At 37.5% G+C, this 17,797-nt stretch overlaps 1 protein-coding gene across 8 annotated transcripts in view; it reads right to left on the bottom strand.

Annotated features, from left to right (window-relative positions):
- Positions 1–17,797, bottom strand: part of GRID2 (glutamate ionotropic receptor delta type subunit 2) — an 824,945-nt gene that overhangs the window by 207,529 nt on the left and 599,619 nt on the right. For 7 of the 8 annotated variants that reach the window (XR_011150528.1, XM_069013075.1, XM_069013077.1 and 4 more), the window contains exons 5-6: positions 11,066–11,119; positions 3,028–3,201 (exon numbers count right to left, since the gene is read on the bottom strand). Coding sequence is in view for 7 of the 8 variants with exons in the window: in XM_069013075.1 (XP_068869176.1) it covers positions 3,028–3,201; positions 11,066–11,119 (228 nt within the window). In the remaining variant the exon portion in view is untranslated. The remainder of the gene's footprint in view (positions 1–3,027; positions 3,202–11,065; positions 11,120–17,797) is intronic. The other variant, XM_069013072.1, reaches the window with a different exon arrangement.

The raw sequence follows: 17,797 nt of genomic DNA, 5'->3' as shown, positions 1-17,797 counted from the left end.
AATCTGGGTCCAGGTTAATCAAGCATTTTTAAAAAAAACTTGGATGATTTGCCTGCATATTGTAAACTTACAAAGAATTCAAAGCATTTCAGCTAAAACTGTGTTTCTGCAACAAAGTCAGCTCTACAGGGATATTTGTTGGAGCAGTGAGGGAAAGAATTATCACTGTGCTGTGAGGCAAGCTTTTTCCATGTAAGCCTTTTCCAAAGGGAAAAAAAGCCCCACACCACCTCTGGAGAGCAGAGGGAATAAGGTCACTAATGAGACTAAATTGGTACATGACCAGCTGTGGATGCCAAGTCATCATTTCCCACCAAAATGACATTGCTTTCAAGGTAACTTCTGTAACCTACTATCAAGGGGAATAGAAGACAATTGTCACAGTTCATGAGGAAGGATGCACTCACTAATCTAAGAGTAATATAACTGGGCCTTCATCCAGTATTAACAGGGCTCAGGAGGACAGAGTTCAGCAGTTATTAAGCATTGTTAGTCCTTCACTAATAGTTGAGCTTAACATTTACAGCAATCAATCACTGATAATACAATGATAAAGACCCCACAATTAATTTCTGTTTCTCAAAATCACCCTTCCCTGCCACTACCAGAAGTATGCTTCATTAATATCTGTCCTGATGAACAGAAGGGGGTTGTAATTTAAAGTCAGTTTGCACTTTTATTAACTTCCCACGTTAATTTACTAGGGCATTTAATGCCTGGTGTCCATTACTGATCCTTTATTTACTCCAAGCCTGTTAGACTAATAGCTGGTCACTTGTATTACCAAGAAGTATTTAATTGCATAACCTTCTGTTGATGCAGTTCAAAATTCAGATGTAATTTTTTAATCCAGATTGTGGAAGAAAGGCACTTAGCATTAGATTAAGGATGAATGATTAATCTGTATTATCAGTGGCTATTTTATGTGTACCTATAATATTGAACATAGTTTTTAGACAAAAGGGTGACAGTACTAAATTCTTCTCTGAATCCAGTTTTTAACTTTCTGCCTTCAAAATGACACAAACTCATAGAATTTGTTTCAACTAGGCCAATTCCAAAGACACAGTGAGATATCTTCACCAGAATACTTTTCAATGTTTTAATAAAGATGCTGAAAAAAATTGATTATTCACACAGATTTTAGTAATTCAGAAAAAAATAAATTAAGAAATTACCCCTTATAATTTCCAGAGAATGTTTTTGATTAGTCACACTTCGATGTCATTAAAAAAAAAAATTAGTAATTTCAATTTATAAACTGTTCCTACTCCCCACTGGATTATAAACTAATTTATAATATTGTTGGGTAGAACAAAGAAGCAGCAAACAAACCCCACAGCTACTCAAAGGACTGTGCATCATATGAAGACACAGGGGAAATTGTGTCAGAGTTTTCCTTCCTTTCAGTTTGTAATGTTGTCTCAGCTAAAATAATGAAGTACAGCCATCCCAGGGAAAGCATGAAAAAAGTAACTCAGTTGCACAGAACAATTAAACCACTCAAGCTTCCATCATTCCTTTGAACCAAAATGCTGTGAAAGCTTTCAATAAGAATATTGTAGCTCTCCAAGCTATAGGTAGATCATGGCACATAGGTTAAGGTATAAGATCTAATCTAACAAATTAAATGGAATATGCCAATTTGTTGAGAATAAACTTTGAATTTTAAAACTTATCTTTCCTAGAGTCAGCCAACTGCTGAAGTGAAAATGAAAAAGTGAAGTAGAAGAGAAAGACAAATCAAAATGTGAAGCTTCCCATTGACACATGACTCTTGTTTTCTGCCTTGCTGTAGTCAGTAATTTTGTTCATGAGAACTGCTCTTTGCACTCTCTGGCTCCTGCATATAAGTTCCTGCACATAACACATTGTCCTTAGACTTCCAAAGTTCCCCCTAGGACCATGCTGCCATGACAGAATGGCACAGCCTAAAGGATTTTTGCACTTCCTAAATAGTCTGTAGAGATATCCTATGCACCAATGGGCATCAGACAGTCCTGTTTGTTTTGAGAACTCTAATAGGATCACTGTGCACTGTGCTACAGCCAGTTTTTCATGTCATCAATAATTGCTGGCTGGCTGCTTTATGAACTAAAATTACTGACACAAAGACTCTTAACAACTAATCTAAAACAGGACAAGACTATCCACACTTTCTCCCTTACATATTTTCATTTTAAACAAAGACACTCTTCAGAACCTCCCTATTTTGCTCCCATTGTTTTCTTGCACTCTTTCAGAATCATGAGGTGGCTGCTTTTAGCTGCTAGGTCAGATATGCTCCTCCCTCTACTGCTAAAAATAATAGTACACAGTCATCTTTCTACAACTGCACAAATGATCCCAGAAAAAAAAAAACAACCCACAAAAGTAAAATCAACATCTTAAGCTAATTTCACACTCCTGATTTGCCATAGCTTTGTCATGATGAACCCTAATGAGAGAGACAGGGGACTTGTTCTTGGAAAAACTATGTGAAGTCAGGAGGACAGGGATCCTGTAGGTGAATTCATGTGGTAGAAAGGCTCTTAAAGTTTAATTGTAATCTGTGATTAACAACCCTGAAAATAAGGCCTTGGAACTTAGACACAGATTTAGATGTATACACTAAGACACTTGAAAGAGATGATGTGGGTGCTCCCTGGAAGACTTTCTTAATGACAACATATTTGAGGCTTAGAGAAGCCCAGCAACTCAGGAGACATTGACTACTAGGAAGGAAATTATTCTTGGTTGAGATGACAAAAATTAAAATTTATCAGGGCAACAAAATGACTAGCCTACTACCTGGAGATCAGGCAGCTTTTTTGGATGTTTATCTCTATTGCTGTGGAGCAGGCAAGTTGTTCTCTGTCAGACACACTCACCCCCTTACTCCAAGTATTTGGGCATGCCATGAGCCATTAAGCTACATGTCAGAGAGAACATGAAAAATAACATTGTTACAGTAAGCCCCTGGGGAAAAACTTAGAAGTTATCTAGAAAGACAGTTCCCAGGTGGGGACAGACTGGCATATGAACTACCTCCATGCTTTGGGAGAAAGGGTCCTTCGGATCACACAGCGATGAAGATATTCTGTGGTTGCCTCGGAAACAGCGCTGGCTTATGTTTTGGGGGACTGGAAATGTCTGTCGAATAATTGTTAACCTTCCAATTGACCTTCTCACCAGCTCCTGCACATCCACATCATTTATTTCCTGAAAGATAAGGCAAGGGAGAGAGTATGCATGAGAGTCAAAATTCAGAAATGTGACCACCAAGGTATAAACAAAAAATAAACTGAGTGGACCAAGAGGCTGTGATTGACACACAGCTATTGTCAAACTCCACCCTAGCCTCAAAACCAATATGTGCATGCTCATTAAAGTAACTGACATACCACCCTTAACTGCAAAGTTCAAAATGTACTGTGCTCAAACCTCACCAAATATTTGTACATGTAATTGCTCCTAGTTGTTTCATTTGGGGTTTTCTCTGCCTCTCCTTTTACCTCTTCTGATCTTTTATTTAAGGCTTTCACAGCATCTTTGACAGATAATATGTAAATCAGTAGGAAGCCATACCATGATGTATTTCTGAATGTAGCATTGCTTAGGAGCTGTGAAGGTAGAGACAATTTTTCAGGCCTTAAGTGTTCATTTCCTAGAAATAGAATATCAAGAACCTATAAACAAGGTGCAAGTTAGCAAACATCACCTACCAAAAGGGTAAAGAAAATGCATAAGAGCATTCTAGGTGTGAATGTGCTTGTTTATAGCAAGACCTAACTTAAAACCAAATTTCAATTCCATAGGGTACCTATTAAAGCTTACAGCTGAACACTCAGCTCTACAGACAAATACTTTAAAGAAAAAATAACTAAGTAAACACACCCATATTAAGCTTGAAATATTAAATTTAAGACAGGTTAGGGAAATCAGAAAAACAGTTTTTTACACAGCATAAATTCCTGCAGTTTGGGAACATGGTGTTTTACACAGCTGAATGATGACTCCCTCAGGGAATATTGAGTAAGAGGAACATGGGCTCCCAAGCAACAGCAACTGACTCCAACCTTCACATAAGAACTTGAACTTTAGTTAAACATGTTTTTTTCCTGGTGATTCAAATAGATGGTAGCTTTCAAGATAATTCTGTGTCTGTATTTTCCTGTAAAATAGTAGAAATAATCTAAAATTCGCACAATCTTTTTAACCAGGACTTTCCATCATTCTGAACTGTCTGTCCATGATCTCTCTTAATTACAGAGGCTGATGCCCCAAACTTTCCAGACTTTTAAAATTGTGGATATGCCCCCAGGAAGGGAGGTGATTAAGAGTCTCCTATTAGCAGCCTGCATTTAATATTCCCTTGCATACAGACAGAGTTTATTGAACATTTTTGATTCTCGTGTGTGCATTTATAGCTTTGTCATTTTTCAAAGGATACAGCACTTCTACATTGTTATACCTGTAATGAAATGCATAATCTTTTTCTGCCTTAGCTTCCTGATCTATAACCATATTAAAGAATTTAGGAGACACCAGGAGCTAGACTTGATCTCAAATTATGGAATCTTTCTTGTGGAAATTAAGCCAAGCTTCTTGAAAAAGCAGCTCCTTAAAAGTTAAGACAACCACCCCAGTTATTTTGGCTTTTTCTGCTGTTCCAGTATAATATCCTTTTATTATTTTGAAAGAACTACTTTGGACATACTGGTATTTGTTTATTTCCCTTACATTTTGAAAGAAAAACATGTGAGATGTAAATTTTAACTTCAACTTTCCTGACTACAGTAAAAGTATTTTATTTGCCTTCACAGATTATCACAGTTTCTGAATTCATCTGTTATTAATGTTCTTTATGAAATATAGATTTTTTTTTTTTTCTGCAAAGAGAAATAACATAGCATCAGCTGTGTTCAGTGTAATATCTTGCAGTTCTGGTCGATTAATTCTTAATGTACCACAGATAATGGCTTATCTCAGCTTAAGATGCTGTCTTTTCATTTAGCCTGTACCATTTTGCTAGCTATGAGGTTAAAAAAAACCCCATATATAATGCTGTTTTAGCAAAATATATATATATATTATAATACTTTCAATATAATCATAAAGGAGAGCTCAAAAAACTTCTTATCTTGATTTTAAATGATACACTTTCTCAGAGGATTTAGAAAAGTTTGCCTGGTTTCATTATACAGCATGCCCAAACTGTAACACCAAGATTATTAAATTCACTCTAATAATATAAAAAAGAGATACCTGCATGGCCATATTATATTGCCAAATACTACTTTAAAAGAGATTTTGACTTTCAATTCCTCAAGCATTTATCTTTTCTGCCATAAAAGCGTATTTATGTTTTCTGTATTCAGCACTTTTTGGTGCATTTTAAATAGAATGTTCTCATTTTAACCTCTAGGTTGCTACCTCATGTTTTTATACATCACCTGGGAAATAATAATAGAACTCAAAACACCAAAGCCATTTTTGTGTGGTGGCCGAGGAGGTATACACATTTATAGATTAATGACAGCTATTATTTTAAATGCTGTGAATTCCACTGATTTTATCATAAATCCAGATTTTAGATTGACAACAAAGAAATGCCATGCCACCCCAAATTCAACATTAGTCATTTGCTATGTATTTCTTTGTCATTTTTTAAAAACTTGGCATTGACTGAGTGACAAGCCTTTTATATAATGACTCTCCAATATCATCTCTCATTCTTGAATTTTGGATCTCACTTAAGAAAACTATATAAAGCAACTATTGTATGAAAGGAAACAATTTTCATTTGCACTTCAAAGGAGGATACACTGTAATGATATAAGGATGGCAGATGATCTGTTATACAAGCATTGAATGTCAAAAAAATTAGAAAGTTGGCCAAGTTGAACTGAGTTGGCACCTGAATAAATTTAGGCTAGGTTATGTGAGGTTGTCTGTTTTTTATTGGTTCTTTTTGGTTTTTTTTGTTTGGTTGTTTTTTTGGTTTTCTTTCACATGAGAAGTTCAATATAGAAGTTCAATTCCAAGCCTTTCTTTTGCTGGTCTGAACTTGGAATTAAGGGGAGACTGTCCTGCCACAAATGGAACTAGGATAAAAATTAGATGTACACTTCATCTAAGCAGGCAAATAAATAAGGAAACAAATGGTGTTTTAAATTAAGAACTCTTTACAGATGAATTAGGAAACAAGAACTGAAGAGGATCATCTTGACATATAAGGCAAGACTCCATGGGAACCAAGACTACATACTGGACATCTAACATGTCCCATTATTTTAAGATAAGCAGCCCAGGCAGAGACTTACTATTCACCACAGAGCAATTGTACCTGCAGTGAGAGACATGGAGGGAAAGAACTTACTTACATGCTCCTGTATTAAGCACAAAACAAAGGCAGCAATACCTTTTCTTATGGAAACATCTTAACTTTGGGCCAAGAAGATGTTTCCAGTATTTATAATATAGTGGACATGCACTATTTTCCAGTGCATGCCAGGACTTCATCACAGAAAATTTTGACACGCAGAGAGGAGTGTTTCTTCCTCCTCCAAAAGTCAGCACGGGGGAAAGGGTGGCTTAAGGCCTCTGGGCTGCCACTGCCCATGCCAGAGCACATTTGTGCTGTGCCCTTCCTGAATTTCTCAGCACTTTCCAAAGAGAAGTTGAGGGAAAGGCATGACTAGATGAAGCTCCAAGACAAGGAAAAGAAGATTTTGAACTGCGTCATCACTTGCTCAATTTTATCTCCCTTAGGTTTTTTAGGCTTTGCAGAAAAGGATGAATAAAACCTAATAGAACAAGGAGAAATCAACTTTTAGCTTTCTCAGAGAAAAAAAATCCAAGATCTTGGAGAAAGCAGAGTTCACTCCATCTGTGCATTAGCTCTCACTAACGCCAGGAGCTGGCAACTTGGTTGCCCACCTGTTCCAAAGAGGGTGTAATTTCACACGGACCCACCAACCCAATGAAAAATGTATGTGCTCAAATGAAGCTCTAATGCTTTTATTAATCATTCTCCATAAGAAAATGTTGAATTATGCGAGCTCTTGTAACTGAGTCGTGATTATAGGACCTGACCTAACTGCTTGAGCTTGGAACATGGCTGTGCTCTACACTCTTATTCATGGTGGAGTGCATTGGGCTGAAACACAATGAACAAGATGAATACATGGGCCAAGGAGAAGCCCTCTCCTAGGAAAAATCAAAAAGAATACAAACTTTGAATACAACCTTGTAGGTCCCCCAGTCCTCTCTTGTGCTATGATGGGCAAATCTGTTGGACCTTTTCCCATAAATTGGTCTTTAAAAGACTCTGGAGGTTTTTTTCATTCTTTCACCAAGAAGGAGTTTTTCCATCCTCTGGTGCCTCTGGTAATTAGAAACCTTTCACCAGCTTTTGACCTCAGTTTACTCATGGACAAATTGAACTCATTTGTTCTTGCGACAACCTTGTCCTCTAGCTCTTGACAATGATGCATTTATTCACACTCAGTAAGTGTTTACAAACAGAGAGCACATCCTCTTTCAGTCTTTGCCTTCATAGGCTAATCAAGCCAACCTTTCCAGTCTCTTCTTACACAAAGCAGCTTTTCTGTGCACTCATTCCATTCTAATTGTAATAGACCTGGTCATAACTGACCACATTATTGCAGATGAAATCCAAACAATCCTTTGTAAAGTAGCATTAATATTTTCACCTCCTGTATTGCAACTGTAGGCAGTGGAAACTGTTTGGGGCTGTCCTTGAGTAAGCAGTAGTAATAGAGAACTGGTGGCTGCCTTGGGTATAGCAAGATAATAGCAAGATAACCCTGAATGTTTTAACGAAAGAAAATACTTGAGACGGACATGATTTAAAATGGAAAAAAGGGCATTTCTTGCATTTAAAAAGAATAAGGTAAAGTGATAAAAATCATACAAAAGCCCCTTCTTCAGTTCCACTAAATAAAATCTAAGATTACTGTACAGTTGTGATTTAAGAGTCATGGAAGAAATATCATTTTCCATCCTGGGACATTGAAGCCATATTTACTATTGTGCAGAGGAAATGAAGCAAGCAAAGACAGACAGAGGATGAGAGAGTGTGAGAAATCCATTCCCACATTTTGTTAAGGCATATTTGATCATGACTGTGTTCAAATCTATGACTCCTGCAAATTTTAAATAAAGAATTGTAACATCTGCTTTAAGGCCCCGAAGAAATAGGAACATTTATTGGGAGAGTATTTCCTCAGCTGACAATACTGATCAGAAGAGATTAGCATTATTTTCCACAGTCTAATACAATGCATTATGTTTTAGAAAATTATGAATTCTTTCATTTCATGGGAACAAACCACCTCCTCCCACGCTTACATTATGATACACAGTCTTCAAGAAAATTTGCTGTATTGCATAAAGTAGCAAGTAATGGGACAATAAAAATTAAGGAACTCTTTGCAGGCATTATAGCATTTAAAGTGAGCAATTAAAATAGCAGATGTTACCTCACAAAGCCTAAGCAGATTCCTGATCACAAAACTGAAGGCGGTTATTTGCTTCTGTATTGCTATAGCTGGTAAGAATGTTGTATTCCCTTGAAACATTGATGGAAAAGGAAAGAAAATTCCAGCTTATTTTGGTATCTCAAGTCAAGGAATTATTTGAATCATATGCAGAATTTGCAAAACAATGCATTTTCACTGCCACAGATCATCTTAGAATTTCAAATTAGGAGGCCAGAGAAGCAGTGTTACTTATTTGACAGTGTCACTTAGCCAGTACAGGCACTCAAGTACAGATGCCTAAGCTGTCACAAAAGATTCACATAAGCAACAAAATGGGCAGAACTCTGAGATCATCTCCCAGTCCTATGGAAGTACTATGGTCATCAACAGTTAATGGTTGACCACCTCAAATGGATTGGGATATAAAGATAGCTGTTTTATGTATCACACTGAAAGGGGCCCACAAATCGCTGCATTTCCAAGTCTTGCACTGCCAAATAGAGGCATTGCAATCTCACTACTGAACTAGCAAAATGTTGCAATAAGCAATTACCCAACATTAAACACTCAGGAAATATGCAGATTTCTGCTTTAATTTGAACATAGTGATAAGGAAAAATTGGGCAAAGCAGAACTCTTGCCATATTATTATTTACCAATCTTATTTATTGCTAATATGATTTCTGCATCCACATAATATTGAGATTATTTGCATTTTTGAACAAACAGAGCTAGAAAGCTATCTAAGTCTCTAAGTATCTAAGGTTTAGGTTCAGAAGCAGATTAAGATGAGATAGCATTAAACATATTCACCTTGTCTGAAAGAGAAAAGAGGAATTACTGAATGAGATGCAGAGACTTTAATGACAATGGTTTTGAGCAGTTTGTTGGAATGAACTTAATCACAGCTTTTGCCCTTTTCATATACAAAACTATAAAACTAAGAAGGGATGGTGTACATTCTCTGCGCAGATCATTCAGCTTTTTCTGCTGCTGGGACTGCAGCCCAGAGAAAGAGTCTTGGAGCGGAGAAGGCAGATCAGTGGTAACCACTTTGATTGCTCTGCCATTTCATCTGCTGCAATGTGCAAATAACAATGCTTGAAAAGCAGATTTTTTTTTTCCCCCATGGAGACACGAATTTCTGAATAAAAAGCAAAGAGAAAGCATATAAGCTAGAAATGGATCCTTGGTCTTGTTTTTTTTTTAGAGTGAAGGAGCTGAAACAGCTAAAAGCAAGAACATTCTTTAGATCGTTTGGAAAGTATGTAACATTTGAAAAGAAAAATCAATGGCAGTGTCTTTAACTTGAACAGCAAGCCAAAATCTGAGCTTTGTCTAAGAAACTGCAGTCCAATCTACTCACACAGAAGATGACTTTAGATTCAGGTAACTCTCCTTTTAAAGTACTGAGTGTTAACTCTGAAGTGAATTCTGGTTTAATCTGACACGAAAAAGAAAGCCTGCATGTTGTTCACATGACCACCTGTAGATTAAAGCTGGCTTCTCTCCCAGCAAAGCCCCATTCAGTCCTGGGAAACACACACAGTACTGGTCAGGAGCAAGGCAGGGCCCACACTAATGGTTATGCTGGACCTGGTTTGTCTTCACAGCATTTCCTGAGACATATTTTTCTCCAAAGAAAACTGGCTAAAAATCCACTGGTTTAGCCCAGTATACTAATGAAAATGCAGTAATTAAGTATGGAAACAGAAATGTACAGTAAATCCAGATAGCAGAACATGCAATCTACATACAATATCTCCAAGCAATCTTTTATCCTGAGAATATACAGGAGTTGAATGATTAACACGTTAGGAGATAGTTATCTACTATGGGAATCCAGATATCCTATACCTAAATTATTTTTCATAAAAAACAAAAAACCTGAATGCTGTCAAACCTGAACTGCATTTTTCAATGTTTTGTACACAGAACTACCTCACATATTGACTTGTCATATTTTAAGTAACAAGCTTTCATGGAAGAACTTGTTTCACAGTGTAAAAGCAGGATCTCAATTTAATTTTCTTTTTTCCCTTTACGAACATTCATATGTTACCTAATCCAGAAGTCTACCAAAAAGCCTCCCACTAATCTCAACAGGTCTGGATATCAACCATGATGGAACATTTGGAGAATTCATAAAGGGATGGAAAATAGGGGATTTTATTATTATTACTTTGATTATTATTAAAAAAAACCAAACAACTAAAATATAAAAAAAAATGCAAGGACTCCACTGCATAAGATCACATATTTAAAAAAGGCCTTTAAAAGATCCTGTGAACACAGCCAGCTCAGTTGTGAAATCTCAAAATACTCAGAAATAAAGGGTTTTTTTTCATTTTATTTTCCATTTATTCATACACGGACTTCCATTTAAAACAGGCAAGACAAAACAGCAAAGTCCAAGAACCTGTCATTCTACTTTTATTAAGCAACATTTACTCCCTCAGTGTGCTTGAACTTTGTCATAGCTATTGCCTCCTGTTGGCAAAGTGAGAACCAGCATGAATATTGTCAGTAAGCCTGAAAACAGGATTCATGGTTCACAACAATGTTCACTTGACAGTTACCTCATTTATAATGATCCAGTGACAGTCAAAAGCAACCAAATTAGTCTCCACGACCTGAAATAGAGAACAAACCAGCTATCAGTCAGCTTGCTCGTGAAAGCCAGAAAAAAATTAAATAGATGCTCTCTGCAAATGACAAAAACCAAAGCACATGCTCTCTAGGACTTTTGCTGTTGAACTGAGGATAGAGAACCTTTAGCACTATTCTGCAGAAGCATTTGTGTTATTGTTTGACTTGCCAATTAAACTTGGAAAATACATTTCATTGCCGGAATCACAGGAAAGAATATGTTTCAGCTGACTGAGGAGAGAAATGAAAACATTTTTGCCTTAGCACATTGTGCATTGAGAGGAAGCAACGGAGAGGAAGGCAGAAAATGAATATCAAGTAACTTTTGTCGTATTTCTGTATTTCTTGCTTCTAAGGCCTTTCCAGTGTATATCTATCCTGAAAGCCTCTGAATAAAAGAAAAAAGAAACAAACCCAAACCAAAAAAACCCACACAACAAATGCTGGAGTTCATAGAAGTGCAAAGAGCAGGAAGGAAAGGATTGTCCTGAGAAAGAGGGCTGTCACAGGGATGATGAATTATAGCCTGTCTCATGTTCCTTGCACAGAAGGCCTCTCATCCTCCTCTCATACATCTCCTTTCCCTTGTTGAAAATTTTTCTAGGACCTGCTTTCATGCTGGACTGAACATGTGCTTCCTAACTCATCTTTCACTCAATCCTTTCCCTCTTTGAATCCACTACACTTTTGTGGCAAGTCACTTTTGAATCAACTTCACAGTGCAAATGAAGACAATAAAAATACAATTGTTCTGCTTTCATTAGGTAGGAAAGAAATCATTGACAAAAGAGAGGCCAGAAACAAACTCTGGAAAAGGCTGGACACCTTAAATTTTTTTTTCTAATTGAAATTGAATTAGGATTAACATGCAAATAGTTTTAAACAAAAATTAATTTCAATTCTATAGTTACCACGATCATCTTGATTCATAACTCATAACTACTGGATACTTCAAACTGTATTGAATACCCCCTTAAAAAAACACAAAGAAAAAAACACAAAGAAAACAACCCAAAGAAAAGCAGAATCTTGGAAATGACAGTGTTTAAATGTTCAATTAGATGTCTGGTGCTGGGCTCTTATTACTTGAACCATTGGCTTTTAATGATGACCAACAGAAACAGCACTTGCCAAGGATGGTGGCAAATTATACTGTGCTATGTCCAAAGGAGAACAATTTAACTGGCCACAAATCCGAAGAGCATCAAAAAACCTCACACTGATAATCCTCATTATTAATTCAGAGACTATTAGAATTGAGGTCACTGCTTGTTTAGCAGAATGACAGGCAAGATTGGAAATTGTGATTTGGAGAGACTTGGGAGAGAGAAAGCAAGAGCAGCGGTATATGACTGATTTCTTATTTGAAACTCTCACAGCACTGATCAGAAATGAAGGGGAGTGAAAGCCATAGCTGCTAATGTGGTTCTGGAAAATTTCAATATCATTAGCAGTAGGAATCAGGGTCCTTTCTTTATGTGGAGTATGGTAGTTAACAACAACATGATATTTTCTTGTGTTGCTTTGACATTTTCTTGCATTCTCCAGTGCAGGGGTTCCCACAGCACATATAAAAGAATAGGATAGAAACTGAGTAACTGTGATAGGCAGCAGCACAATAGACTGAGCCAGGATGTTTGAATAGGAGCATGGCTGTTCTGATCAGATTGCTCATAACAAACCAGTTGGAATAAAAACACACCCAGGAACCAAAAAAGGTCAAAAGAGGACAGAATAGTAACAAAGTTCACAATGGAGCATTTCCTCCTTACATAAACTTCCAAAGGACAGAAAGTTTATCCCATTTACAGCATAAGCTGTCATTTAAATTTTCCATAAAACAGAACAAATCAAAGCCTTACTAAAGCAGGAACAATTCTGCTAGTCAAGCTACATACAGTTCTGCTGAAAGCAGGCAGAATTAAATACAAAAACAGAGAAAAAAAGGCAGCACAGTTGACATATTTTCTGATTTCTTGTCAGGGTCCTAGCAACCTTGTCCTTCCTAACTTTTGGCTCTGGGATGTCCTTCCGGGAACGTCTGCCCTGCTGTAACTGCTCTGCTTGAGATGAGGTCTCATAAGGTTCGTGTGGCTCCAAGGCAATCTGCCAGAGTGACACCCTTGAGTCAAGTCTCCCAGTCATGGTAGGAAAATTACAATAACTGTGTTCCACAAAGGGCTCCTAAGCTCTTTCTCTGCTTCCAAGTGGCAGTCAACCGAAAATTCAGATTCAAGGAATCCACAAAATGAAAATTCACATTTTCTGTTCACTTTTTATTAATGTGTTACAAGTGGGCCGGAAAGCTTCTTTGTGCCTGAAGCTTCAGCTGATCAGATTTTAATGCATTGTATCTCCCATTAAAACTTTTGTTTCAGTTCATTTAGCTTCTTAATAAATATTTGGTTTGGAGTTCCTACTTTGCCCAGATTCTCAGATTTCAATCAGAGAACATCTTTTTAATTAAATGTGGTCCTAAGTGTCACTGGTTTTGTTATGTAAAGCTCACAGACCACTTAAGCGAGGCACTGGAAGAAGCTGACTGGTCTCACAAGTCACTGTTATTTCAAACAGCTCAGGGTACCTGTGCCAGATTTATTCATAATTTGCAAATATCAAGATGAAATAACCCATTTTTTAGTTACAGTTGAAACTCCACAGCAGAAAGATCATGTTTTATCCATTAAAGTTTATGCATTCATGAATCTACTTAATATTAAAAGCATTTTCAAAAAGCATATGTCAAATGGAGATGAACTTGTAACACACTCAGAGATACTCAAACTAATATATTCCAAGTTTAGATGAGCTGCAAATAGCCCCTGATTTTAAAATTCACTTTACCTTTCAGTCAGCTAAAAGCTGCTTTTTGGCATTTTCCTTAGCACATCTACCCAAAGCCTGTTCTAGTATTGACATTGCTTAAAAAGATGACTGATGATGCCCTGAGAAAGCTGCTAGATTTTAATATAAATTTGTATCTGAACTGGGACTCAACACTAGGCTGGGATTTCAAGGCCATATTTTCATCCTTTGGTCATTCAGTCTTATCTCTCACAAAAGAGCTGCTCATTCCAGCAGCATCAAAATGCTGCATCTCAGTCTCCCCCTTCTTAACATGTCTTCTGTGAGCATAGCCTTTGTTGTCCATTTAATTGACTTTAAAGTTGGCAGTGCACATTCTGTCTGTAAGAATTGCAGGACACGACAATGTTATCCTCATTATTAATAACCTTCCCATATTTTCCAAATATTATGCTCCTTATGTTTTTCACTGTAGATGAATGCACCAGAACATGCACTATTTTACAGAAAATAAATAAATGCAATGCTATGTAAACCTTCAGTTTTGATGCTTGAGGGAAAAAGTTGCCCAATCCTAAGGTTTTCTTCAAATGCTAAGAGTAGTCATATGCATAAACTTACAGTCAGAAGATTATCAGCAGCTATTAAGCACTATTTTACAAGCACAAGACTGTAATAAATGTTAAACCCCCAAAACCGTCTAAATTCAGCATCAACACAACCTAGATTATTCATCAGTACAGCAGTCATTACTTGCACACAGCAGGCCTTTACAGCCATGACACATTGCTCCAGAATGTCCTTGTCTATCTACTGAGTTTACCATTCTCTTTACTTTAAAAAGCCATGGCATTTTCTCTTAGAAGGGATGATAACAAGTAAGACTAAAGTGAAAAAAAACCCAAAAGACCACACCTGGGTCTGCTTAAAATGGACCATAACCTAAAAAGTACATAAAGCTCAGCTTCATCAGAAGTATTTAAGGCAGTTGTAGAGCAGGTTTCTATGCCTAATATGCTCAGAATGGTAAAACAGGTATTTGTTATCTGAATGATATCTTTTTCTTGTTGAAATTCATATCTGCATGCATACCAAGTGAGCTGGCATGAACTTGTGTTTTGTGCCAGGGAAAAATGAATGTAGAGAATAATGCTTGCAAGCACATAAGGGCAGTAATGAAAAAGAAAACTTAAATCCTCTATTTTAGAAGCAATATAACAACTTGATTGGGGTGTGTGGGGGTTGGGGATTCCAGACCTCAAGCATTTGAATACAATGCAAGTTTCAGATTCATCTGCTGGCTCTGTGACAGGAAGCAGCACTGTTCCCTCCCAAAAGGTAAGGGACAGATTGGAAATTTCCATACAAGACAGAGGGCAGGTGAACCTGTGGTTTATGAAGCTCACTTCTTAAGCGAAAACTGAGAAAATCTAGAGTGCACATTCATAATGAGGGCTGAACACCAACATTCTACACAGATATTAAATGGAGGAAAGCTGACACTTTCCAAAGCAAAGAAAACATGTACCTATTTGACAAGTTCTCATTTCACACATCCTCTAGGGGAAATCATACAAGCTGTGGGTTAACAAACATATAAAGCTATAGGTCAATGCAAAAAGCTCTCTGAAGCTAAGCAGAGCTGCGAGCTGGGAGAGCATTAGGAGTCAGTATCATGTATCCCTACACTGTTCTTACTGCTCCTTTAGGCATTCAAACCACCTTTGGAGAAGTAAGGCACTGAAATAGTCTTTGGTCTAAGCCAAGACAGCTGCCTTTGTGCTTCTAAATATAAGTTGCTTTCTTAACTGTGATGAATGGGACTACCTGTAGCTAGAGGAAGCAGAACTTATTAATTCTCTGCTGACTGTTCTGCAGTTCAGACTATATTTATTTACTAAAAGGGGAAATATTTGAAAGAATCCCCCCCCAAAAAAGCATTTTGTGCTTCTGGGGTTCTATTTCTACTATGCCATTGAGGACCTCCACGGTGCAGGAACATTTTTAAGTAGAACTCCGGGGTGAACTGGGGTTCAGTCTGATGCCCATAGCCACTGACCCTTTCCTGTCTCAGACAACTAAATCAGTGTCAGAGGACTAGCAGAGGACAGCCTATTAACCAACTCCTTCAGAAAACCATTTTCTGAATTCAGCATTTTTTCATCTATAGACTGTTGGTATTCAATTATTTATAATGCCATATCACATAATTCTCCATTACTAAGATTCCAAGCAGGCCAGTTAGCAGCCCAGTTCTGAAAGAGACCTTATGAAATTGTGGAAAAGCTGGAAAAGAAAATCACTATCTACTCACTCAGCCTTTTCTCAGACACAGAGAGTTCACACTCGAGCATTTGAAAACATTGTCATTGGTTGCATAAATCCTGCAGCGAAGGATACAGCCTGTCAAGTATGCAGCACCATTCATGCACAGTCATAGAAATCCACAGCAATAGATACAAAAGATCATTCTTACCATCTTTGTAACTTTAGAAATGTGCTCATGTCAAACTCCAGCAGTTCTCCTAACACCCTATTAAAATAAATCAAACTTATGCTTCATGAGGAAGGTGTTCCACTTAGTGAAACACGGGTGCTATTGAACTGATGAGCACGAACGTGGATGAAACAGAAACTAATTTTCTTTTTCTAAAGAATTCAACTACACACTGAGGGAGATTTAGCAGAGAGCATAAAAATGCTGCCAACATGACAAGTGATGAGCAAGGACAAATCATCTGTCATTGGCAGTAACTCCAGAACTTCTGAATCTTTGGAAAAGCTTGACAATTTATCATAACTATTTCTATTGTTCACACTCAAACCTTCAAATGGCCTAAATGCAAGACAATCTAAAGCAAATAAAGCAGTTGTAGTGCCAGCATGCAGGCTTTTTCCATGTGCAGTAGTAAGCAAGAAAGGAAAAAAAAAAGGCTTTTTGACAAAAAAGGACAAGTCATTTAATGGAAAATGACATCAAAAATTATCTACATCGCTTCTTTCTTATAGATATGGGCCGACAAGTGTGGGCAAAAACAAAGATACAGCTCAGAACCCTTACAAAGGAAACAGGAAGACCATTCTGGATTTTCAAAAATTAAGCTACACACATATGCAGCTAGTCAGACAAGCCTTGCAAACACCTAAGCGAGCGGTAACGTTGCATGTATGAAAAGATCCTTACAGGCTCAGGCCATCTCAAGTCTCTTCTCTTTGCAACACAGAGGAGAGCTCCTGGGCTCCTGTTTTACCTGTGCTACAGCTGGGACTGGTCTGTGTCAAGGCACCCAGAGGCCATGACTCATTTCTCAAAATGCTGAAGGGAAGTGTCTCAAGCTAGAGCTTGCCTTCCTGTTGACTTTCTGCTCCACCAGGAGCTGCAGTATTGCCTGTGAATCTCTTTCTGCTGGACCATCACAGAGCAAAACACACTTTCCATTTGAGTTTTTTTCACAAAAGCCAACAGATGGCATTGCCTAGCCCATAGCTCTGGGAATGGCTGATATTGGAATAATTTAGAAAGTGATTTAGAAAGTTAGTTTCCCAAGAGCTGAGCTGAGACACCAACTTCCTGTTAACCTTTCCCAAACACTGTCTGCTTATAATATATCCAATTTATGAGGTTTTGCAATCTGAACTGCACTCTTCCAACCGGAAGATGGATAAAATGCTTCCATCCAATACCTCTAGATTTGCTGTCTGTGTCTTTTCACAGACCAGCCTCTTGGAGTCACCGCTGCTCTTTTACAGGTGAACATGTCTTAACCTAATTTTCTCCCCCAGGGGCATAGCAATTTGCTGATCATTAAGATATGATAAAAAACAGGCTTCCAGAAAACACATGGGAGAGGAAGCCC

This window comes from Aphelocoma coerulescens, chromosome 4, assembly GCF_041296385.1.
Source record: "Aphelocoma coerulescens isolate FSJ_1873_10779 chromosome 4, UR_Acoe_1.0, whole genome shotgun sequence".
Classification (NCBI taxonomy): domain Eukaryota; kingdom Metazoa; phylum Chordata; class Aves; order Passeriformes; family Corvidae; genus Aphelocoma; species Aphelocoma coerulescens.
This window is presented reverse-complemented; position numbering and strand designations above follow the sequence as displayed.